This window comes from Poecile atricapillus, chromosome 23 (genome assembly GCF_030490865.1).
Source record: "Poecile atricapillus isolate bPoeAtr1 chromosome 23, bPoeAtr1.hap1, whole genome shotgun sequence".
Lineage (NCBI taxonomy): Eukaryota > Metazoa > Chordata > Aves > Passeriformes > Paridae > Poecile > Poecile atricapillus.
Genome location: NC_081271.1, coordinates 4,779,723 through 4,804,549, shown reverse-complemented (window position 1 = coordinate 4,804,549; position 24,827 = coordinate 4,779,723). Strand labels below are relative to the sequence as shown.

General features: G+C 45.8%; 1 protein-coding gene across 4 annotated transcripts; it reads right to left on the bottom strand.

Annotated features, from left to right (window-relative positions):
• Nucleotides 1–648: 648 nt before the first annotated feature.
• HIPK1 (homeodomain interacting protein kinase 1) lies at nucleotides 649–24,773 on the bottom strand. Of its 4 annotated transcripts, none has more exons than XM_058855736.1 (16): nucleotides 24,524–24,773; nucleotides 22,493–23,570; nucleotides 16,982–17,105; nucleotides 14,872–14,991; nucleotides 14,046–14,132; nucleotides 13,035–13,219; nucleotides 12,585–12,747; nucleotides 12,007–12,229; nucleotides 11,035–11,156; nucleotides 9,418–9,552; nucleotides 6,795–6,937; nucleotides 6,459–6,641; nucleotides 5,750–5,965; nucleotides 5,271–5,509; nucleotides 4,805–4,941; nucleotides 649–3,885 (listed from the first exon to the last, which is right to left on the bottom strand). In XM_058855736.1, the coding sequence occupies exons 2-16, from the start codon at nucleotides 23,566–23,568 to the stop codon at nucleotides 3,400–3,402; spliced, it is 3,639 nt and encodes a 1,212-aa protein (XP_058711719.1). In that variant the 5' UTR covers nucleotides 23,569–23,570; nucleotides 24,524–24,773; the 3' UTR covers nucleotides 649–3,399. The 4 variants fall into 4 exon arrangements, with proteins under 4 accessions (XP_058711719.1, XP_058711721.1, XP_058711720.1 ...); XM_058855738.1 differs by having other exon boundaries at nucleotides 6,795–6,934; XM_058855737.1 differs by lacking the exon at nucleotides 24,524–24,773 and adding an exon at nucleotides 24,081–24,180.
• Nucleotides 24,774–24,827: the final 54 nt, after the last annotated feature.

The following is a 24,827-nucleotide window of genomic DNA, read 5'->3' as shown; positions in this document are numbered from 1 at the left end:
GTGCTAAGCAGGAAAGCCTCAGGAGTTGCCTCTGCAGGGGCTATCACAGCTGCAAATACAGGTCAGGTAAGAGAAAACTGATTGAACAGCTCAAGAATCACACAGACAAACCTAGCTGGGACCACAGCTATCAAATATTCCAAAGGTGAATCCCAAACTAGTTGTAAAGAAAACTAAAGGATGCCAATTCCTATCCAGAGATAGATTTCTCTCCAAAAACGTGTAGCAGGCTCTGACAATGAGGAGAGTCAATTCTTGAACCCAATTTGAGGCTGGATATGCAAGGGAAGAAGGATGTACCTCCTTAGAGCAGAACACAATACACCTAAATTTGGCATCATATACTGGGGCCAGACTGGGAGGCCCTGGCCCTGCTGGGGTGGGGTTTGCTGTGTATCACAGAGGAATTTTGGGGTTTGACAGCTTGTTCCAAATGGAGCATGTTTGATTTTACCTACATAATTTCCATCTCATCCTCCCTGTTCCAACACTTCAGGGAACTCGGGCAGTGGAGGAGATGACACCATGCTTTGGGAATACATTTGACTGGGATTGTGTTACAAGGTCTCTAAATGGACATTTCAAGCTGCTTTTCTTAGGGGAAAGTGGGCAAGTTCTCAAAATTATTAGCAGATTTTGCTAGAGGTCTTTTTATTTTGGTTTTTTTTTTTTTTTTTCCTGTTAGTGAAGTGTTTTCCATGAAGTCCTATTTGTGAAACAGGGAGTTGGAGCTTGGTTTGCCTTTTGGTGGAAAGGCACAACTCTGTACCCAAGAGGTATCTCAAGGCAAGTGCTGAACACAAGCAATGTCAAAAAAAGCAAGAAAGTGCCTACAGCAACAAAGAGCATCGTTTGCAGCAACGATGTGGCACAGCAAGGTTGGTTCTCCGCACGCTCACAGAAGTGCTCCGACTACAAACACACTGAACATCAACGTGGGCTAATGCTACCGTCCAGCTCCACAGCCCTCCATCCCTCCCTAGTCCATTCACCTCAGGCCAGGCTTCCTTCTAGCAGGAACGTGGCTTGCAGAAATGGCTCGGGCATTTCTTCCCACAGCCAGGTCAGGACTGGCCTCCCTCCCACTGGGACGGAACATAAACTGGGGTTCAAGGTTACCAAACCTCTTATTGCTGCAGTAACACGACCGCTCGAACCAGTTTATATCATCATCCTTTTGAACAAGATACTTTATGTATTAGATAAGAAATAATTCCTAGTACAAGGGACCCAAGAAAACAAAGCGTAGTCCAAAACCTGCACTGATTATCCAAAGTGAGTATTTCCTCTGAACACTAACTAGGGCTACAGCTGACAGACCTTCCCAACAACTCCACATTAGCAGTAGCATAATAAAACTTTTTAATGGTATTATGTGCTTTACAGCAGGCTCTCTTTGGTATAAATATTCTATCACCAAGCTAGCAATATTTTACACGACACGTCTGCTATTCCTGTGGGGGAAGGTAACGCTACACTAAACCTAATAAAAGTGATTGCACGTATTTAATCACTTCTGCAATATTAGACTAAACATTCCAATGCATTCCCAGCACTACCTTATTCGAAATGCACTGACAGACACTAACAGTACATGTGCCATTTCAAGGGAAAGCTTCAAGGGGACATCGCTTCACTGGGAACAAGAACGGAGCTGGGATGAGAGCGGTGACAGGGAGAGGGCTCTGCACCATCCTGCTGCTCTGGCTGGGGAAAGCTGGGTGGGTGAATTGCTTCAGTTCGACGGGGGCTTGCTGGTCCCTCATAAGGCAAGCTCACTGTAAACTCTAGTCACACTACATCATCATTTAAGGCACTACAATAAGGGGACACACCAAACAACTCTTCATCACACATACCTGTGCAAAACAAATCCAAGGTATCCTTTCCTCTCGTGAAGCTCTACTCCTCTCTCAGTGCTACAGTGATGAGCTCTAACCATTGCATTATATCACATACATTCCAACATGAATCAATTCATTTTGGTTTAAATACAAAGGATACAACACTTCCATCCCCAGGAACGTTTAAGAATTAGACAAACACTAAGTACAGAGTTCAAGTATAATCACTACACATTTTGATTACAAAGACAGAACATTTGGGGTTAGCAGGAAGTTTTGCTTGTTATATTTTTCTAATCAATATGTACATATTTCATTTTCTGTAAAATATTAAAACACCACCAATACAAAACTTCTAAAATAGTTTTAAATTCAGTAATAAACTTTAAAATCTGCATTTTTTTTCCTTTTTTCTTTTTCTCTTTTTTTGTCTTCGTTTTTCTTTTTTTTTTTTGCAATTCCTACATGCACGTACTGTTTACAAGTCTTATTTAAGAGCGCTTTAGAGTAGCTGCTGACATATCCAGGAGGATACGCTCACAGGAGTATAAAAAGCTGTACACATCAATACAGTGATGTTTCATTGTATTTCAAATTCATCTCCCTCCTAAATGAATCACATGAGGCAAAAATATTAAGAAAAACAGAACAAAGCAAAGCCCTGTGCTTCTGTGAAGGAATCCAGCTCCATTATAGGGCCAGCATCTAATAAGCTGCAGAAACCAAATTTTAGAGCAATGCTGCATTATTCATTCTCAACTGGAGACAACAACACCCTGACAGAGCTGCTGAGCTCTGTCACACAGTGAGATCCTGAATACAGTTTGAACCACTTATAAGAATTCTTCAATGAATACAACAAAAATTCAGCTGGGTTATGGAGAATTTTCAAGGAAACAAAGCAGACTCCAGGGTTTACAGGACTCCTGAATGTATCGTGTTGCTGGCATAAGGCAGCTGCCTCTACCAGTCCTTAAACAAAGTAGAGGAGTAAACAAAACACCTTTGACAGAAACATACATGGAGAGATGTAATGGCTTTTGCAGAACCAGCAATTTGTTAAAGACAAGTGAATTGGAGAACAGATGTTAAAATAGTAAATCTGATTTTAAAACTGCCCCAGCAACGCAATGAGATAAACATGCACTACATTTTTAGTGGCAACATGGATTTGTGCAAGCTACTAAAATAGAATCTGCAAATCTTTTTGTTTAAGTACACAAGTTAAAAAAGACATCAGGATCTGTCTTCTGAGACACTGATTTGACACCCCTTTTGATTAGCACAACAGAACAATTTTAAATAAATGTGACCATGAATTTTTTAAAAGCATCTATAAAAAGTAAGTAAAATTTTAAAAACTTAATTAGTGACCCTTGTACTGGTAGCAAAACATGCTGCTCAGTTAGTGACTGAACTCACCAGAGACATTTGGGAACAACATACAACCAGATCAGGGAGAAACACAAACCAGGCAGTCATTCCCAGGCAAAGGTTCACCTGAAATCCTTCTCCAGCCTCTCAGGCCCGTCGCAGGACAGTGCTTCAATGGGAACTACAAGTAGGAGTACTGGTTGATCTTGGTGGGGCTCAGCGGGTATCCAGTGTAAATAGCAGATCCTCTGGAAGCACCAATATAGGACTGGGGAGCGAACTGGTGTTGGTACTGGGCCGGGGGGACGTTGGCAGAGGTCAGCAGGCTGGGCCCCACGCTGACAGGGACCTGGTGCACCAGGGTGCTGGGGTGGGCAGCGTAGGTGGTGTGGCGAGATGAGCCCTGAGGGGAGAACAGATGGGCGATGGAGGTGGTGGAGCCCAGCGTGGCCGCAGTGGTGGGGGCATAAGTGTACATGTGGGGCTGGCTGGACAGGTGGGCGCTGGCCGTGGCTGCTGCCAGGTGAGGATGCACTGGGCTGCTGTGCTGGAACGTGTAGGGAGCCTGAGAAATCGTTGACGTGAGGGGGGCCACGTAAGCTTGCTGCCGGCGTGGGACAGCGTTGCCACTTCTCTCCTGGGAGGCCAGCACTGTGGTTTGCTGGTTCTGCAAGGGGAGAGAGTAAAGGAGGTTAGTGGTCGTGCTCAGGTGGACAAGCAGCAGCCGGAGCCCCCTGATAGACAGCTCCATTCCCCCTGACATACCTGCAGATCCTCCCTTGTAATACCCTCCCGCAGATCTGAGAAGGTAACAGCACCTCCACAATGACAAATGCTACACTTTTGCTCTGACACTCAGGGGGTACCACAGCTGGACAGGTGCAGGCAGATCCTAGATCTGACCCAGAACCCCTCACACATCCACTCCTCTGCATGTTGGGAGGGTGGCAGCAGGCCTGCCCTGTCTCAGCATCATAAATCCTGTCTGGTGCCCATGCCAGAAGTGAACTGCAGGGGTAACAATGCTCCCTCTCGTCCGAGAGGCTGCTGCAGTATGACCCAGAGATCAAAAGTCCTGACACAAAATGAAGCTAAACCAATCTTTGAATGGAAGCATTCGAAGATGTCAGGTGCCAATTGTTAATTTGAGAGATAAAGTCCAGTCTTAAGCTACTGCTTGGAACTCTGTGAAGTCTAGAGAAAGGTAAAGAACTGAAGAACTTCCTTATATTGTGTCTTCAAAGTTACTCTAATTCAGCAGCTGGATCTTGGTGTCACCCTCCTGAGTGGCAAGAAGGACCTGCTACAAGTCAGGTGTGACAAAGAGCACAGAGAGAGACTATGGACACAACCACACTTCCTTCTCCTGCTCTCTGGTACAGGAACAAATCCTTTGCCTTGAGAAACATCCCTGTACTCCCCACAGAGTCTGTCCTACCCTTCACCACCCCAGGACAGGATCAGCTCCAAAGAATTAGTGCTTCCAACTAACTGATCCTCTTGCAAGACAGCCTTTCTCCCTGCCTCACGTGTTTCTAAAGCAGTTTTGAAGCATCCCCGAGGCCAGCAGAGGCGGGCAGGCTCACCTGGCTGAGGTTGAGGGGCTGCACGCCGTTGGTGACAACGCGGTGGGAGCGGTACCCCGTGGGTGTGATGCAGCATCCTGATGACTGCCCGCTCACTGAGGCCACTGGCTTGGTCTTACTGGTGCTGCTCAGGATGCCTGGAAGATGTCACAAGCTTAGTCCTCCCCCTTCCCATGCTGGTGGTAACCAGCTCTGGGCACCAAACTGACTGCTTCTCTCACGGAGACTTTGCTTTAATTACGATTTCAAATGTGACTAAGAAACCATCAGGAATGTTTACAGATCTTCCTAAATGCAGCCAAATGTAAATGAAAGGTAAGTCTGTCATTGACTATGAAAACAGACCAATGCTTTCAGAACAGCAGCTGAGAAAGACCCATTGAGGAAAGTCCAAATCTGTGAAGATGAATGTGACACAGGCACAGGAGAGCACCTGAGCCTTGGCAAAGCACACTGAGATACCCACCTGAAACCTGGGTGGCTACAACGCAGTCGTTGAGCTGCATTTTCAGGGGTGGGACGATGATGGTGCGGGAGCTGGAGCTGTCAGCAGCAGCTCTGCTGGGCAGCTCCAGGGCCCCCCCAGTGCTCCTGAGCGAGGTCAGGGGGTCTGGGGCATAGGGGCTGCTCAGGGATGAGTCTGAGTCAGGGGAATCGTTAACAGTGACGTAGCTGATGACGTTGGATCTCTGCTTCATACCCAAACTGCAGGGGAGAAAAAGACAAAATGCAAATGGGAAACATTCTACTTTGCCCACCAGATTACAGATCTCCCTCTGGAATCTCACACCCTCCCTCCTTGTCAGATAAAACTCAGATTAACTGCAGGCACAACAACACATGGATATGATGGGGAATATTGTGTCTTATGCAGCTCTTCTGAGAGTGTTCCCCACTCTCCCTGATGTGTGAGCTGAGCCCAGCACAGGCTAAATGAAATCCCACCTGGCAGGTTTGTATTTGCTGTCCTCCTCCTCATCAGTGTCGCTGCGGATGGTGATGACACTGACAGGGGGGCTGGGGGTGTCAGGGATCACGATGGGCTGGTGCTGCTCCTGCACAGGGACGAGCACGTTGGAGGAGGAGGAGGTGGAGCGCAAGGGGCTGCTCCCAATCAGAGAGTACACTTGGGTGGGCACAGGCTCCAGAGATGAGCTGGGCCTGCAGGAAAGGCACAGCAGGATTCAGCTCCAGGACAAAGAACATTAGGAACATACAAGCATAAACATACATACATGAACAGAACCTCAGTGCAGACAAACAGCAAAGTGCCACAGACACAGCCAAAGGCACTCAGGGATGCTCTGAATGGGACTGACCCACACTGCCAGAAACTGCCACCCCTCATTCAAAAATTCTGCCACTCGCATTGCTTTGGCACCAACATCCTGGGAGTGTAAAACCCCTCAGACCAGGACAGCAGAGTACTTGGTCAATCATGTCCGTGCACTCACTGAAATAAATATAATTTAAATCGGCGACTACAGCACAAAGGTTTTCTCCAAGATATCTTTAAATGCAATTGTAGCACAATAAAATTATGCCCTAAATGCCTCTGTGATCAGAAGATGTGTTTTTCACACCATAAAGGCAACCTCCACAAACAAACTTGTGGCTTTTCTAGGACTGGGAAAGGAAGCAATGGAATTCTTACTTGGCTGTGCTTGGTGCTGGCTGCTTGTTCTTCTTTGCTGGCACATTGCTGCTCTGCTGCTGCCTCACAACATGAGCAACCCCAACATTCAGAGGCTGTGCTGTGGCCAATGTCACGTGGTTGGTCAGCAGAGATGGCTGTTGCATGAGAGTGCTGTACTGATTTCCATGGGAATGTGCATTCCTGGAGCAAAGAAAAAAACAAGAGACCCAAATCCCATGACTACACTGCAGGAACCATGAGCAGCAGCGAGCCCCTGAGGGGAAGGGAGACATTGTGGGCACTGTGATGGATGTATTCCCACTTGGCAGGGAGCTGGAGCCCTGCAATCCCTACCTCCAGTCAGCCAACTGCTGGCTGCTGCCGATGGTCTCTGGGATCACGGCCGCTGGCTGGACAGAGTTGTGCAAAGCAACCCCTGGGAGCTGCTGCCAGGTGGAAGGGAGCAGGATCTGCTGGGTTCCCCCCGGCCAGGCCTGCTGCAAAACAACAAACACAGACACAAGGCTCACTAGGCTTCAGTTCCTGCAGGGGCAGGCAGAGATTTGTCCAAGCAATAAATGCACTGTGGTGGATTGTTAGCTTGCAGAGATACAGCTCATCCATGCATATTTTCTCAAGAACAAGAAAACCAGAGGAATGAACTTGCCCAACATTTTGCAGATCTCTTTTATCACTGCTGTCACCAGGAGAAAACAATGTTTATATCGTGCTGCATGTGCAGCCAGGTATTGCACTGCCAGGTGCAGCAGAACTGCTCGGGACCGTTTCTGAACATAAACTTACACCACTCTTCTACTGAAAACTCCCAAAATATTAAACCAATTTGGTCCTTTCTGCTTTTCTGCCTTGCAGGGCTCATGTTGAGAGAGCTGAGATGGTGTTATTATTGTGGAAATTCACCCACCTCAACTGAAGCATTTAAGAAAAGCCACACTGAGAGATAATTTAGTTATATGAACGCAGGTTCAATTCATTAATATTATCAATGTTCCTGTCCAAATAAATCTGATAGTGTAATATTTTCATTTTTTTGATAATATATGGCTTTCTCTCCTGCAGCTTAAACTGAAAAACATGCTGTTTTAAATTCAATATCTTTGCAAGTAACAGATCCACCTAGTATGAATACCAGTTCCGAACAAGAAGCCTTCAAAGCAGAGAGCTGCTAAAACCTCTGCCAACATAAGCGGAATAATAACAATAATAACAACAATAACATTGAAAAAATAAATAAATAAAAAGAGAAATATGTTAAAAGTCACACCATGCGTCTTTCCAAAAGCCAACACCTGCACAAGACAAAGCAGAGAGTTTAATACAGCAAGATATAAATTCCCAATGAGAGGCAGAAATCGGGCCTTCCAAGCGACGAACTGTTTTGACAGAGGAAGGACAAAAATATGCAAAGCTTAGCAAATGGCTAATGCAAACTCAGGGGAAGCAGCAAGGGAGAAGTGTTGGAAGCACTAAAGGTGAGCAAATTCACGCCAAAGGCTCCCAGAATCCAAACAGAACTAGTCAAGTCCTCCAGAGAAACTCAGAATGCAAGCTCAGAGTCTGGAGACAGCCAGCTCTGATCTCCCCTGCTGTACAGGGAGCTGAACCTCAGGTCCACTGCACACACACAGCAGAACAGAATTTGCCTGTTGAATCAAAGCCCAAAGACAGTTTGGAAAACATCGCTAACAACTCACTTGTGTCCCAAGCTCTGCTACAGTCACCCCTTGCTGTTTTTGGAGCCCAGATTGCAGCCTTTCAGCAATCAAAATTCAACAGGAGGAAAGAAGAAGCACCCCTGGGTCTGTTTAGCTCAGAGCTGTGATCGGGAGAACCCCACTCTCCTGCCTTCCCATCCCCAGAACCAGGGAACAGCTCACTTGGCTCACAAGAACTCAAATGAATGGGTTTAAATTTCAGGACAGGTATGACTCGAGGAAATTCCACTTCAGCAGAGGCCTCCCTCTTGGAAGAAAATGACATTCAAACTACCACTTTAAAGCCACAAGAAACAACATGGTTCACACAATGGAATGTGCTTTGAAGGACATGTGAGGATACCAGCACTTCAGTGCACTGCAATGTTTTCATAAGCTTCACTGATCTGATTCTGGAGTTTTACAATGACTTCTTTGTGGCACTTGCAAAGTTGTTCTGATGCAGGTGCCAGAATACAAAAAAGGACAATTTTGCAAACATACACTTCTTAAAGGTGTGTCCATTCCCTTCCCCCATCCTTTTTTCAAATTGTTCCAAATGACCTAAAACCTAGCTATTACCACTTTGGATACTAGAGCTCACCTTTAATTTCAACCAAGAAATACATATCAACTGAAAGTATCTGTGAGGAACAGAATCTTTATCTGGATGAAGCAAGCTACGTGCGATTGGCTATAAATAACAAAAGGCCAGAAAATCATTGTCAATGTTCAACAGAGGTTAAGAGAAATCAACTGCTAGAGGAATACATTAAAGGATTTGCTGTCATTAGGGATTTTAGCCTGTGCTTAATGATCTGAAACATTTCTCCATACAAAGCAGCTTTACACATGTTGCAAACAAAATATGGAGCTAACTTGCCAAGTAGGTCAAATTCTGGCCATCCAGGTACCTGTAGCAGAGTCAAGCTAAAGACTGATTCCTTTGAATTCCACAATCAAAAGGCAAAGATAGGAGAGTAAGTGAAGAACAAGAACGATTACAACTCTTCTAGGGTCTAGTTTAGAAGAGCTTTCAGTACTAGGCTAGCAAAGGTAATAGTCAATGGATCTGGATTCTTTACAGAGCCACACTAAACGTCAGAGTCAGACAGTGCTTCAGCAATGTTGGGGAGGAAAACAACAAGACATTAAGATGTAGCAAGAACACAGCCACAAGATGGCACATGCTTCCATGCCCTCTGCAAGTCTAAGTTAAAACAAAAACTCAGTTAGTGAACACAATCAAGGGAGGCAATTACCAGTACTGCAGCCGTCTGTTCGACCAGCGCCGGCCGGCCGGCTGCGCAGTTCAGGGTAAAGGGCACCGCATACTGCGGCGTGATGGTGGCTACTTGAGGATGAAGAGTTGCTACCATTAGTGGTGTACAGCTTCCCTGAAATGTAGATCAGGCAGTGAGTGAAACACAGAGCTGAGGCAGGTAAGTGCAGGTCAGTGCATTGGGCACCGCACCGGCGCTCTGCGGCGCGGGAGGGAAGGGACGCACCGACACCAACACCAACACCCAGACCCTGCAGCTCCTCCACAGGCACCTTCACGGCCCTGAGGAGAGCACGAGGAACTGGGAATCTCCAGTCCAGTGACACAGTTCAAAAGTCAAAACAAGTTGGGGAAAAATCTGGGGATGGGATCTCTCTCTGATGACACAGTTCAAAAGTCAAAGTGAGTTCAGCTACTGGCACTCTACTGGGTCCCAGAGAGCAAGTGACAGCCATGCTGCACTAGCCATGGCACAAACTGCATCCCAGGCAGCTCCCTGCACTTGCTGTCAGACCTTCAAATCCACACACGGAACTCTTGAGGAAAGGTAAACTATGGGATTTCATGGAAGGCACAGCAGATCTTTGGTGTCATGAAGAGCAAAATTATCTGTGATGAAACCACCCAGACATGTATTAGTCCATCAAATGTCTAATTAAAATTATATTCTTAGTGTGCAATGTGCACTCTTGGATTCAGGTGGGCCTTCAAGTGGATTCTGCTTTTTGGATACTGTGACCTGTATCATTAATGCTAAAGAAACCAGCAATACAGAAATATTTGGACTGAACAAACTAAAAATTACTCCTCTACAAGAAGGTCAGTAAGTGCAATATACTGCCTGAAGAGTAAAATTAACAGAGTACATGTTAATGCCAGCAGAAACTAAAACTATGCAAATAAATAAAAATGCACTTAATTATAAAGGCAACTACAAATTTTCAGTGAATAAAACTTGTGAATCACCAGGAACTTATTGTATATTAAAGGATTACGTTATGGAAATTAAAATGGTTTTAATTTATGACACATCACTAATATTTATAACATCATTTTTAGAATGATTTGCAAATTTTGGTATTGCATGTTGCTTAAACTGCAAACATAGATATGTCATTGCTACACATTAATTCACACTACGAATATAACTAGGTGAGAAGGCTTCAGAAATAATTTTGTTGATTTAAAGATGAAATTTTAGCATGAGTAATCTTTGTTGTCACCTCTATTTACTGGGATCTCACTTCCCACAGCAATGATTTCTCCTGCCACGTTTTTAAAGTGTAGGCAAAAATGACCAGCACTGCCTGTAAGGCAGTGTCCATGCCTGAAAAATACAGCCTGTTTTTAGCAGCTGAAAACCACATATTTATTCCCATTATTAAATCAAACTCCTAAAACCAGGGAGGTACATGATATAAATTAGCTCAGACTTTAAATATTCCAGAAAAACAAAACAAAACAAGAAAATACTGTCTTAGAAGTGACCTGCATTTAACCTTCCAGAGTGTCCTGAGAACCCCCTGCACTCAGGCGGGTTCTCCTGGATGGTGGAATTGCAGTTAAGCCTATGAGGGGTTTGGGATGGTTTTTTTACCTGTGTGAGAACTCCAGACTGGATCTGCAATGGCTGTGCTGCAGGTGCTTGTGGCACAATTGGGACAGCATTTTCCATCCTGACTGGGAACCCAGAATGCTTTGTAGTTGCCTGAAGTCCAGCTGTGGAGGACAAGACACATCACTGAGCTGCCTTATTATTCTTTCATTTGTTTCCAAAAATCAAATTCCTACTAGGTAAGGGCAGAGGATAGGATCGGATTAAGGGATAAAAAAAGCTTTGACAAAATCCCAGTAAAACACCAGCTGGAGGAAATACTTCTGCATCCTGGGATCCATGATGGACAGCCAGCCCTCACCAGCCTGGCTCTGTGGAGCCTGGTTTGCAGGAACAGTAATGCTGTTCCAAGTTGCTTAAGACAAGTTTAAAGTTCAAGAATTACACCATCAGTTCCCAAGTCACAAATAACATTATCACAAATAACCCTTCAGACTGTCCAGGTATCAGCGTAACTACAGAACCCTGAGGACGAACAGAGGCGTGAACAGAGCTCTGCCTGTGCTAAGCTCACTGACCTACAACCTGTGAGAATCTGCTGGCAGCAAAAACCTGCACCAGGGTTGTGAACTGAGGCTCAAACACCAGATATTTGCTCTTGAGAAAACACAGCAAGACACAGTGATTTTTAGGCAGGTCTGGTTCCTCTGCTCCTTGCTTTCTGTGGAATGCTGCTGTGTTCAGTTTGGGGGGAAAAACTGGTTGAGCAACCAGCTGGAACCTGCAAGCCAGGCAGGCAAGATCCTGTCACCTGTTTCAGCACGATCTGGAAGGGAATCAAGCTGCCTGCACATGTCTGACCTGGTTCTGCACTTCCATCTGATACAAGAACCCTGTGTGACACCCACAGAAAGCTCTGCTCAAGCCAGGGTTATCTCAGTTTAGTACAAATCAGAATTTCTCCTGCCTTAACTGACTGAAACCACAGCATCACACAAAGGGTTCTTGGCTTACTTTGAAAAGCAGGGGGACAAACAATGAAGGTTTGCTGGAAGGGGTCTGTCTGTGTGCAGATCTGGGTGGTTCCAGGCTGCAAGGAAACGCTCTGCTGAGCCACTCCTGCCACTGGGGCTGCAGAGGATGGGTACAGGGCAGACTGGTAGTTGAGCAGGGAGACATCCGAGTTGGCCAGGGAAAGAGTAGCAGCAGCAGTGGAATTGGAAGCCAACACACTGGCCTAGAAAAATAAACAAAAAAATCATTTATCTCTTGTAATCTTATCTCTCTTCATTATAAAACAAACAACAGGAACCATCAATATTAAACTAGGAGGAAAGCACCTGGAAAATGCTTGAGGTAAAAGGCTTAAGACAACACAGAACAAAAACACATGAACTGCACCCAATTTACTTGCTGTTGAACTGACAAATTTTCAATATATGAAGTAAAGAGGCTCCTTGGCCTGAGTTTTGGAAAATTACTTTGAGACAAGACTATGAATTTTGGACAGTAGTTTAAATTTTGGCCTGATGGCACCAAATCAGCCTACTCCATGTCTTTGATTAGGATAAAACAGGTGAAAGATGCTATACCTGGTTATGTACTGTGTTGAGCTGGTTGTTAAAGCTCATTGTCAGGTTTGTGCTTGTGTTAGGAGCAACGTGAGTGGTGAAAGGGCTCTTGATCTGATTCACTGTATCATACATGTTCACTCTTCTCTTGCAGATTTCCATGTTCTGAAAGCAAGATTTCACACTGGAACAGAATGACAGAAGGAAGACATCAGATTTGTAAAAACAGGACACAGATGTGACAGATTCCCAACTTTATACACGTGCTTTAGGTTTAGGTTCTTTTAAATCAACAAAGAATGTCCTAAAACATGAAAAGGAAGCTTATGAACATTCCATTCCTTACACATGCCATTGGTATTTTCAGATCAGCCAGGAACTACACAAAACAGCACTGACAGAAAGCTGGGAAGTGCTGCTCTGTGATTCCAGCAAATCCTGAAACAAAACAACCCATCCAAGGGAGCTTACTGGTTACTGTGGGGGAAGTCCAGCAGATGTGCCATAGTAACAAACGAATGGTTCAAAGTCTTCAGTGGAGTAATTCTCTTATCTGCATCAATTGTCAACATTTTCTTCAACAAATCAATGTATTCCCTTCGGTCAGCCTTCTCTGCCAACATGTCGGTACCTTCTAAGTCTGTAGACATATTCACCTAGAAAATCAAATGGGAGAAGTTCATACAAGCATCAAATTAATTGCTGCCTAACAATTCAGTAACTTCACATCACACAGAAATATTTATTAAGCATTACTGTCTCTTAGCCAGACTGATTTCAGGTATTACAGTGTTAAAACACCGCCCTTCCCTTGCTCATTCTAGGAGAGAAAGTCAAACTTCCACGTGGAATTCTCAACAGGGGGTTGGGTTTATTCAAAGGTATCAACCAGGCTTCATTCTCCACTCACTGGCAAAATCCCTTCATGTTCTGGGGGAATCTATATGGGGCTGGCAAGCCAGAACGATTCCACCTTCTCTGCACAGATGTAACCTGATGGTAACAGCTACAAGAGTGATAGAAAATTGATATATCAGATTTAAGGCCTCATGATAGTAAAACCACTCAGATATTCCTTCATTTTACCTCTAAAGAGAGAATGACAGTAAGAATGATCTGTAGTTCTTGTCATTGTTTCCAAAGTCTAATAAGAGGTTTAACCCTACAAATGCATTTGAAGGGGCTCAGCTCTCCTACTGCTCTACTATGCTGGGAACAGCCTGGGCACACTCCTGTCTAACACACTGAGGCATAAGAAAACTCAAAACATTTCAAACAGCTTCATAATTAACATTTTGACTGTTTTTAATCTACTGATTTCTGATGCAAATTGGCACTATGGTAAACCTCCATCAGTGCTCTGAACTGCCAGTGAAAGATGACTGGCTACTCCTCATTTTTAGAGATCCCCCCAAAAATTAGTTACTGAATTAAATTTATGAAAAATTAATGAGTTATCTGTGTCCTAAGATGCCCACGCACCTGCGCCATATCATCCAAACAGTTGAATATATATTTCCGAGCTTCTTTTGATTTTATTCCAGTTTCCAACTCATGTTCTTCTGGGGTCTATAAAAAAACCACATTAGTATAAACACAGATATTGCATATTGATAAGGAAAAAGCAGCAAGAAATTTTTGAGGTAGATGATCATTCACTGCTTTCAGGCATACCACACACCAGCAGGTCAAATCCAAAGAGCCCTGGGATCCCATTCCCTCAGCTGGAAAGATCATTTATTGCAAAGCTGAATTAAAAACAGGATGACTTCATTTCAAGGCTTCCTTGGGTAGTGCATTAGCCAAAAGAACTGAAGGTTTCTGATTTAGGAAGAGAAGAGGCTATAAATATTTTAAATCCCTCTTCTACAAAGCAGAAAGGCAAAATTCCCTTCTTTTTGCTGCTCAGCTTTAAAGGTAAATCAGGCCTACATCCCATTCTTTCCTGTCCTCTGCCAACCCATAACCAGATTCCTGTTAAACAAAATACTCCATATTTTACTGGTTGGATTGTCAGGAGATGACAACAAGATGACACACTTCCCTGAGAATGAGCAGCCCACAATAAGCACCCATTATCTCAATGATGGAACACCCACTCTTTGCTGGTGCTATCATGCACTGCTGCTTTTGGCAGAGCAGCACCGGGAGTTCTGTACAGCTCCTGCAATTCACAGACCCCAAATCAGCCACGTTTCAAAGCCAATCCTCACTCACAACGTTTTCACAGCACGCCAAAACTGGGTGGGAATTTTGATCAAGCCCTCAATGAACAAATGAGAATTGGGGTTGGAAGAGACAGACAAACCTTGAGCCTCCACAGTGGGTATCCCAAATTTGGATCTCTGTTAAAAAACCTGCTTGTTTTCGTTCCTGCACTGAGAAGATATTCCGCTGGAAGGCCTTGAGTTTGTGAAATATAACGAATCTAGGAAAGAAAATTGCAAGAGTGAGGACTCCCACCATAAAGAATTCACAGCTAATGAGTTAATTAACAGCCAGGTTTGTTCATAGCTAATAGAAAATTACCTGTAGAGAAAGACTGTCCAGATATGCAAAACTGCAAAATTAAAGGGACCATCTCAAGTACTTATAAAGCCACTTTTGCAATCACACAAAAATTTCAGGTTTTAAATGCATCTTTCTTATTTTAAGGAAATATTTTTTGCTAATGTGTATGTAAGCAGACTGTAGGCTTTTAAGACATTAAACAGTGTAAGAAATACATATTTTGAGGGAAAAATACTGCAAAATTTATCATGTATGTATAAATAATTAAAGGCATAATTATCCAAGCAACACTGCTGTGCGTGCCTACACAATACACTAGGCACAAAACTTCAGAATAACGTCATGGCAAAGCTCTCACTGACCAGAAAACCAAGACCAAACATCCTCAAACACATTTAATATACTAATTTTTACATGTTAAAAATTTACATGTTAAAAATTTACATTTTTACATGGCTCAGAATTTTGGAAGATGCACCTGAATCCTTGTGATGGTATTGATAAGACACTGGTAAAGAGATAACAAATAAAAAGGTATGCTCAAAAGGAAAGAAAATAGCAAATTTATTAAAAACTCCACAGTATTAAGGTAACTGTGCCTTGATCAAAACATCAATTACAGATCCTTAGCATTTCTTATTTGCCAAACTCCTGCTATGCCACTGTGCCAAAACAGGGCACTGTCACATCTTGTGATCACCTGAATTTATGGGCTCACTTTTCAATTAAGCCAAGGTGGATCCAAGTGTCTGCACGTGAATATTTCTTGTACCTATACAGTAGTTCAGGTAGCAGTTCTACTGTTACAGGACATAACTTTTGCTTTACAGTGTTTAAAAAAATATCTGTAAATCCCATCCCAGCCCATGAACTTATTCTTGGAGATGTCCTCTCACATGTTCCACCTCAACTTCCACTTTCTGCTGCAGGATCTCAGTAAACATGAAAGCCAAGTCATCCCCAGTCTTCAAGGGAAATTCAGACATCAAAATGAACCCCATGAAGTCACACCTCACAGAGGGCTGCAGAATCCTGTCATTAAGCAATGGAAAAAGCAGCTCCTCCCCAGCCACCTGAATGAGCAGATAAGGTTCTCAGAATTACACAAAACCCAGTGCACAAGGAAACCACCAGGCCCTACCTCAGCTACTTTCTAACTCATTCTGTTAATTAAGGTACAACTGTGTTTCCTTTGGAAATTTATAGCACTGGGAAGACACATGACAAGTAAGTTTTCAAACTTAGTAAGTTTTCATGTATTTTATCACATAAGGAAAACCATACTAAGCACTGCAACAAGATCCCACCACAAAAACCCCAGTGGAAAAGCTACTCTGAAAAAAACCCCTCTCACAGACTTTTTGTCCTTTTATAGGCACTGACTAGGCCAGGTAATAATGCCAAGTCCACAGACAGGACTAATTAGTTCAAGATGCCTCTCAGAGTCTTGCCCTTGGATTCCAAAGACAGCTTGAGGCTCACACTTTGCATAAAAACTGAGGGTTGCTGTAGGTATTAACAGGGCAGGAATGATAGGCTTGCTCTGTCCCCACATGGAAAAACTGCCCTCATGGTGAAATTACAGAGGGTGCTTCACACCAGGAAACACACACCTCGCTTCTGCTTTGGCAGGAAGCTGTTTCAACAGCTTTTGGGTTTGGAAACCAGGGGTTAACTGCAAATTGGCCCCTTTTTTTTTGGACAGGATACACTCAGCTCAAGTGAAAACACACAGAACTCTGTGCTCCCTGCCCAGAGACAATGGGAATATCACAGAGAGAAAATAAGCTCAGACAGCAGCAATGTGCACTGATGAAAACTGATGCAGGACATGAGGGGTTCAGGAGGGTTTGAAGGCAGAAAATTTGGTTTCATGTGAAGATCCCACATCCCCCACGTGCTCTCACCTGGTCATACTCAGATGCTCCCGGATACAGAGGCCAGCCCAGAAACAGCTCAGCTATGACACAGCCCAGTGACCACATATCAATGGCTTCACAGAACGGCAAACCCAGGATGATTTCAGGAGCTCTGGAAAGGGAAAAGGAGAGAAAAGGCCAAAGTCAAATCATTTACTCTGAAAGCTGCATTTCTTCCCTGTAAACCACTCTGGGTAAAGCCCCTCCATGAACAAGTAAATCTGTGTGACTATAAATTATTCACTTCAAAGCAGAAGTTCTTTCCTTGGGTGGCCTAATGGATCCCAACCTTTTAATCACTTAGGTGGATTATTTTCTTGCCACGGTGTCCCCCAGCTCCTAGGAGGCCTTTATATCACAGTTGCATTAAGTTACTCTGTGAGTAATCAGTTTAATTACACTTGACAGCATGTGAGATGTCCCTGAGACAGCACACAGCATCACAGAATTATGGTGAGATCTTCAAGATCATTTAGTCCAGCCCATCCTAACAGAATTGGGAGGAAAAGCTCTAGCAAACTGAGACTTTTCTAGAAGGTCTTGAGACCCTAGGCAGCTGCAGGAGGCTTGCCTGCTTCATGTGGGAAAGAAGAGCACCTGCAGAGCCAGGAAAAGGAGCTCCTCAGAGAGCTGCTGGGTTTCTATCAGCACGTTTTTATGCAGGGTTTGCTCAGAGAGTTTCGAGTTGAAAATGGATGCAGAGAGCCCAGCTGGAGGTCGTGTTTCAGGTTTCTGTGCACTCAACCACACCTAATGCAAAATGTACCTGTCTGGCCCAGCCTTCATGGGGAAGTGATAAAAAAAACTCACACTCCAAGCAGGGTTTGCTTCTCTAACAGGATGGAATTTCAGGGAGATTTCTGTCTGGAGCTGACTCATAACACAGAAGGATGTTTTAGTACAGCTCTTCACCTACACAGAGTTCTGAAACAAACTGAGGCCGATCTGACAGGAGAAATTCTGGTCCTACATTTGCCTAGACCACAAAACCCCAGGTGCTGCAAACCGCATGTGAGCTGGTGTGGGAATTTACTCTGGAAAGTACAGGAAACACAAAAGCCTTGACCTTCATCATGCATAACTAACACGAGAGCAAAGGAAGACAGAAAAGCTCTAAACTCCAGGCTATCCATTTCCTGGTCATGCCCCAGGGCTTGTGTGGCATTTCTGGTGTTACACTATGGATATTTCAAAAAAGGCTCTGAAACCAGCTCTGATCCCTCTACAGAATTCTAAAAACCAGGGCTTGGTAATGTACAGGTGTCAGTAAATTTGACACCCACCCTCCTCGACTGCTCAACGTCCCAACTGTTTGTCCATGGCAAGAAGTGACTCCCAATTAATCACCCTTTGTGCTGTGGTGACACAGATACACCTTTTGTTTTAGCTGTCTACACAGGTGTCTCCAAAACAAAGGCACTCAGCCCAGCTGCTCAGGCGCAGAGCTCCTGAGAAAGCACAAGATTAGAAAAGGACTGAGGTTGGAGCAACCTGGGATAGTGGAAGGTGTCCCTGCCCATGGCAGGGGTAGGATGAGATGAGCTCTAAGCTCCCTTCCAAACCCAAACCAGTCTGGGATTTTATAAAAATGATAAACAGCTGACCCAGCTGCCTGTTGCAGTGAGGTCACTTTTATTCTTTATTATCTAGATTTTATGATGTCTGAGCCCCCAAAATCAGAGCCATGATACATTTTCAGTAATCAGAATAATAGCTCATTCAAGCTAAGACACAATGACACTCTCTACTCAACACTGGTCTCTTTCTACCTTCTTGTTTGGCTGCTCCTGGCAGTTGTTGACTTTGGAGAAGTTTCTCACACATGAAAATAAAATAGATATAGATATAGATATAATATATATGATATGTATCATATATAATATATCATATCAGCAATAGCTGATATTTGAATGTTGACTGTCCTGCTAACATTTATATTTTAAGGAAATATGTTAGAATAGATACAAATTTCTACAGGCTAAGAGGTGCAAACCAGAGGAATCTCCTTCTTCACAAGTAGAAAAAATACAATTCATATGTTTACACAGGAGCCTTCCCTTGCCATTACTTTATGAGACATCATCAGCAAACTGTACTGCCCCTCTTGATTATCCTGATGCAGGAATTTCCAAATCAGAAAGGACCCAGACCTGTCATATAAGGAATGCTACATTTGGACTGGCAAACAAACTAAAATATAGATGGCTTGTGGAATATGCAGAGCACGCTAATTCTTCTCTTGTGTGTTAAAACCCCCCCTCCAATTCCAGTGGAAATAGAGATTTGTGGCAGTTTGCTGGACTTTAACTCCAGGATGGAATAGACTCGCACATTCCTAAATCTCAGTACCATGATGACAGCAAGTTGAAGTCTGGTATTCTATTCCTTGCAACTAAATGAACGTCTCATGAGCCACCTGATTTCATTCTGATTGCAGGACAGAGCTGGGAAATCAGAATTTCTCTCATCTCCTTTTTAGCAGCCTTATGAGATGTGAGCTGAACCAGGTCAGCAGGCAGAGGTCACTTCCATAGCTGCTCTGCCAGAGATTAAAGTGATTTTAGCATCTTAAGCTCTTTGAAATAAAATCAACAACACTCTTCGCACAGATGCTTGCCAAGCACTGCCTCCCAAAGCTGACAAATACACTCAGGCATTCTCAGAAGAGAAAGGACTCACAGCATCCCCAGAAAACTGCAAGACTCTGTCCCAGCATTTGCAAACACCCCCTGTTTACACCTGTGCTTTGGGATGGCAGGAACACAGAGCCTGTGCAAGTGCAGCAATGCAGGGAGCAGCAGGGCCAGCACAGAGCTGGATTAGCAGAGTTAGACTTGGCAGCAGACGCTGCTGCTCCCCAGGCCAGCATGGCTGGGACAGAAGTAGGTCATGGAGCCCAAAGCAAAGGTGAGAAATGGATACTCCTGCACTCTGCAGCTCCCTCAGTGCTCAGGGCCACCTTCTCATAGCACAAATTGTCCAGTCCTACAGTTTGTGCTCCACACTGGCCCACAGGCAGCACCCCGAGACAGGGAGCTGAGTAAAACTCCCAGGATGGCTGCACTCACATATAACACAGGATATGAGTAAACCCCACTCTGTACAGCAGGGAGATCAGTATTCCAAGGGTTTTTTATTCTGTCCTTCCATTGTTCATCCTCCCCAAGAACAAAAGCAAACTCACCTGAGTTTTCAGGCGAGGAATTACTGCAAAAACATCCTAGGGCTCCCACAGAAACTGTTCCCTGCAGAGAGCTGATCTACTCCTACTCCATGATGGGCTTTAGAGCCAAAGAATTCTTCATGGGCACTGCTACTCACTCTTTAAAGTGTGAGCAGTAGAATTGCCCCTCCTGAGTGGGGTCAGGCAGCAGCAGTGTCTGTGGAAAAGGGATCCTGACTCAGGCGTGGCACACCTGTCCTGACAAACCCAGTGTGACATCCCGACGAGGCAATGCTGCTGGAGCTGTACATGGAGCAAGGTGTCACTGCCAGCAGGACAGCCAGACCCTAAGCGAGCTGGGCTGCTGGGCAGCATGACCTCCAGCATCACCAAAATTAATAAAGGAAGATTTTTTTCCTCAAGGGTACATAAATCAGAAAATGCATCTTACAGTACCCAAGTGTAGCTGGTTTAGAGTTCTCTACAGCAGAGGTTACTTAAGCGTCAGTGATAGGGATTGAAAGCTAGAGAGTGAGCACAGAGAAGTTTATTTTTAATGGCTGACAGAGAACCATATGAAGAATTGGTCTATGATCTTTCATTAAACACAGCATTGAAAAAAATTCCAACTTGGAACTCATCTGAACACTAATTTAATATGAATATGGGTAAAGCAATCCAGTTCTCCCACAACAAGCTAGTTTCTGCGCCATCTTCGCAAATTCCTAGATTATGGATTTTAGTAATCATCACCATTAGACTAATTACATATCACTAAATACTAGATTTCCACATCACAGCATTCTTTACTCCAGCCAAGCAGACAGTCCAACGCCACCTAATCCCAGGTTATTTGCCTTCCTGGCAGAGTCAGTCACCCCAGGGAGCTGGAAGGGGCTGGGAGTCCAGTGCCCCACACACAGATGGAGTAGGAATTTCTCTCCCTGCACCCCCTGGAAGATTCTTATCAACCCTCACTGCTTTTCCTCAGCTAAATCTGCTTTCTGAGATACCAGAAACTGAAAACCACCATGGGCCTCCCCAAACTGCTTTGCTGACACGTGTGGCAAGTCAGAGCAGATTCTTGACCAGTGGTCACCTCTTTCCATGCAATAACAACAAAACTGATGATGTATTTTAGAGTGAGCATTTTTACAGAGCTGTGGGGCACAGGACAACAGTGCTACAAAAAAAACATACCAATCAATAGTTTAATTGGAAAGATTGGTGCCAACAAACTGAGCAAAGATCATGAGCAATGGATTAAGAAAAGTCAAAGGAATATCATGGAAAGCTGGTACTGGGTGTTAGAGTTAAAAAGAAAAACAACACAAAAACAAAGGGAGCAAGCACACAGGGAGCATGAGGGATGAGCAGAGCAAGCCTACAATAAGCCAGGCTTTAAAACTGAAGTGAGCAGCCAGGGAAGACATCAAACAGGGCAGAGACACAGGGTGGGGTGGAGTGTCTCAGTCCTGTCTGGTCTCAGCTGGAAGGACTAGATACTAGTTCTGAGTTTTGCGTCAAGTGAGCTCACATTCCACCCAAAGCAACCCTGACAACACAGCACAGACTCTTCACAGCCCTTTGAAGCCAGAAGTTCTTTCTGCATCCATTTATTGAAGTCTGCTGCTACTTAAATTCAAATACACACTTAACAGAGCCAAGCTGGAGAAATAATTGAAAGAAACAGCACAGCTTGTTTTGCGCACAGTCTCTGAGTTTTAACATCTCTGCCCATAATTTATTTTTAATTCTTGGGCAAGAGTAGGGTAGAAGACATCTCTACATATTGTTAAGGGAAGCCGAGATCTTTCTCCTAAGTGCTCTAAGGGAGCTGCAGATCTCAGGAAAGCATGACTTAGCCAGGGTTGACACAGGAAGTCATGTGCTCATCAAGGGGGTTCAGACAAAGATGAAGAATCAGAAGAAACAAAAGCAAAGAGATATTGACATCCCTTTGACTTCTCTCCCTTCTAAATCTCCAAGGTTAATGGACCAGTTTCAGATCATGGCAGATAACCCCAAATGCACTACTTAACACTCCTATACTGCTTCTCTAGTTTCCTATTTCATCCAGTGTCACAAGCCAGTGGACAGGGTAGAATCAACTTAGTGCACTGATCTGGGGGGAAAAGGAAGGTACTAGGCTGCAGATTAGGCCACCCTTGCAAGGCAGACATCCAACTTTCAGAAGAAATCTCCAGGAAACATGCAGAGCTGACGATTTCCTGCTGCCCCTCAGCTGGGGTTAGACAGAAGAGCTTAAGTGTCTGTAGAACGAACCCCCAGCAGGATCAGCCTGACCTGGTTCAGTGAGCAGGGGCAGTGCTTACCTGTAATACCGTGACTGCAGGTACGTGGAGCACACGGCCTTGGACACATGGCTGGCCGACCCAAAGTCTATCACCTTCACTCTGTAGGGCTGGCGTGCAGGATCCACCAACATGATGTTCTCTGGCTTCAAATCAGCATGGATCAGACCCAAGCTCTTCAGCTTCATCAAGGCAGTAGCCACTTGCTGCAGGATGGGCCGGATGTACTTCAAGGGCAACGGACTGAACTTGTTTTGCTTTAAGAAATCATATAAGTTCTGTTCCAGCATCTCAAAGACAAGGCATGTATGATTCTTGTGTTGAAAGCACTCGTACGAGCGGACGAAGTTGTACTCATCAGCATTCTCACTGCTCAGGCGAGACAGGATGCTCACCTCGATCTGGCCCTGCCGGGCGTAGGAAGGGTGGTTCTTCAGGATTTTGATGGCTACAATCTCCTTCGTGCTACGTTTCCAACATTTCGCCACCTGCCCAAACGTCCCTCGTCCCAGGAATTCCAAGACCTCATAGCTGTTGGTCATAGAGCACAGGATCTCATGCTGGACCAGTTGATAATCCCCCTCCCCACTGGAGCTGCTGCTTTTTGTGGTGACCGTGGTGGTCGTGGCCGCAGCACCCACCGCAGGTCTGTTTTGCAGCATGAGAGGTGGATGTTCCTCAATGATCTGCACACTACCGTTGCTGTCAACCTCTTCACTTTTCCTTTTTAATCCACATTTTTGGTATGGTTCCAGCAAAGAAACGTTGCTCCTGTGCGTGAGGGTCTGGCTGCTCTGGAAGGATGCTGTGGCGCTGCTGCCGGTGCTGTCGGCTGCAGTGACCACGATGTGCTCGACGGAGGGAGCAGGGAGAAGGAGGTTCTGGTCGTAGGCAGGGATGCTGAAATTGGCTACCTGATGAGAGGAGCTGGCTTGCCCTTGAGCTGCTGGGAGGTTTTTGCTGTGGGTATAATACTTGTCACTACTGCTCTGTCCTGAAACATCCCAGACAGACGGCTCCACTTTCAGTTTCTTGGCACTGCAGAAGGCACTCGAGGATACTGACGGAGGGGAGAACACCTGCAGCTGTGAGGCCATACCTAGGAAAGGAGAGAACTCATTAGGGGCAGCAGGTTGTGACAGACAAGATTCTCTATGTGCACAAAAACCAGAATGACGACTGTTTTTCTGAGCACCATGTGACGCCCACCACAGAGGAAGGGAACCTCTGTAACTGCTGCTCCTAAGGGCATCGCCGAGCGACGCTGTGCAGTGGGATTACTGCATTTGAGAAGCACACAGCTCCTTATCCAGCCCTCTAAGGGCGAAAGGAGACCGAGGACACGACAGGAATCACAGAGTCAATTAGGCTGGAAAGGACCTCTGAGATCATCGAGTCCAACCCAGTGACCAAACACCACCCTGTCACCCACACCAGAGCACTCAGCGCCACGTCCAGTTGCTCAAACACCTACAGGGACGGTGACTCCACCACCTCCCTGAGCAACCCGTTCCAATGTCTAACCAGTGAAGAAATTCCTCCTATTGTCCAACATAAACCTCCCCCGGCGCAGATAAACACTCTGTGCTCTTGTCCTGCCGTTCGCTACCTGGGAGAGGAGCCCGACCCCCACCTGGCTACACCCTTCTTTGAGGGAGTTGCAGAGAGTGATAAGGTCACTCCCGAGCCGCCTTTCCTCCAGGCTAAAAAAAAACCCGGTACCGAGGAAAACAATACAGAAAATCGGGGGAGCGCAGGAAGTGGGAAGATGCCGCGAAAATCACGATCCCGTCCCCAGGCCTGTTTCCTAGGCACTGTAAAAACAGAGGCGGTGGGAAACCCAACCCCGGCAGGCCCAACCACCCCGCGGGGCAGCGCCCGCCGCGCGGCCCGGAACGCCGGGAGCGGAGCCCGCCGGGCCGGGCCGTTGCCGGGGCTCGGGCCCGGCCGCGCCGCCGCCCCGGGCCCTCCCCGGCCCAGCGCAACCCCAGCGCGGGGGAAGGGGCGGGCCCGGGCCTGCCCGCCCCGCCGGACCCCGCAGCCCGCACTCACCGCCGGTGGGGGGTTCTCAGCCGCGGGCCGGACCTGCCTGGGGGACACGCGGGGGTGCGGAGCCCCGCAGCGGGCTCATCATAGCCCCGCCACGGCCGCCGGCCCGGCCCGCTCGGCCCGCGCTCGCCGGGGGGAGCCCCCAGGCCGCTCTGCCGCCGCCGCCAGGCTCCGCCGCGCCCTCACGGCCCGGCCGGGCTCCCCCCGCCCCGTCCCGCCACCGCCCCGGGCCCGAGCGCCCCCGGCCCCGCCGCGCTCCCGCCGCCGCTCCGGGCCCCGAGAGCCCGCACAGGCCGAGCCAGCCGAG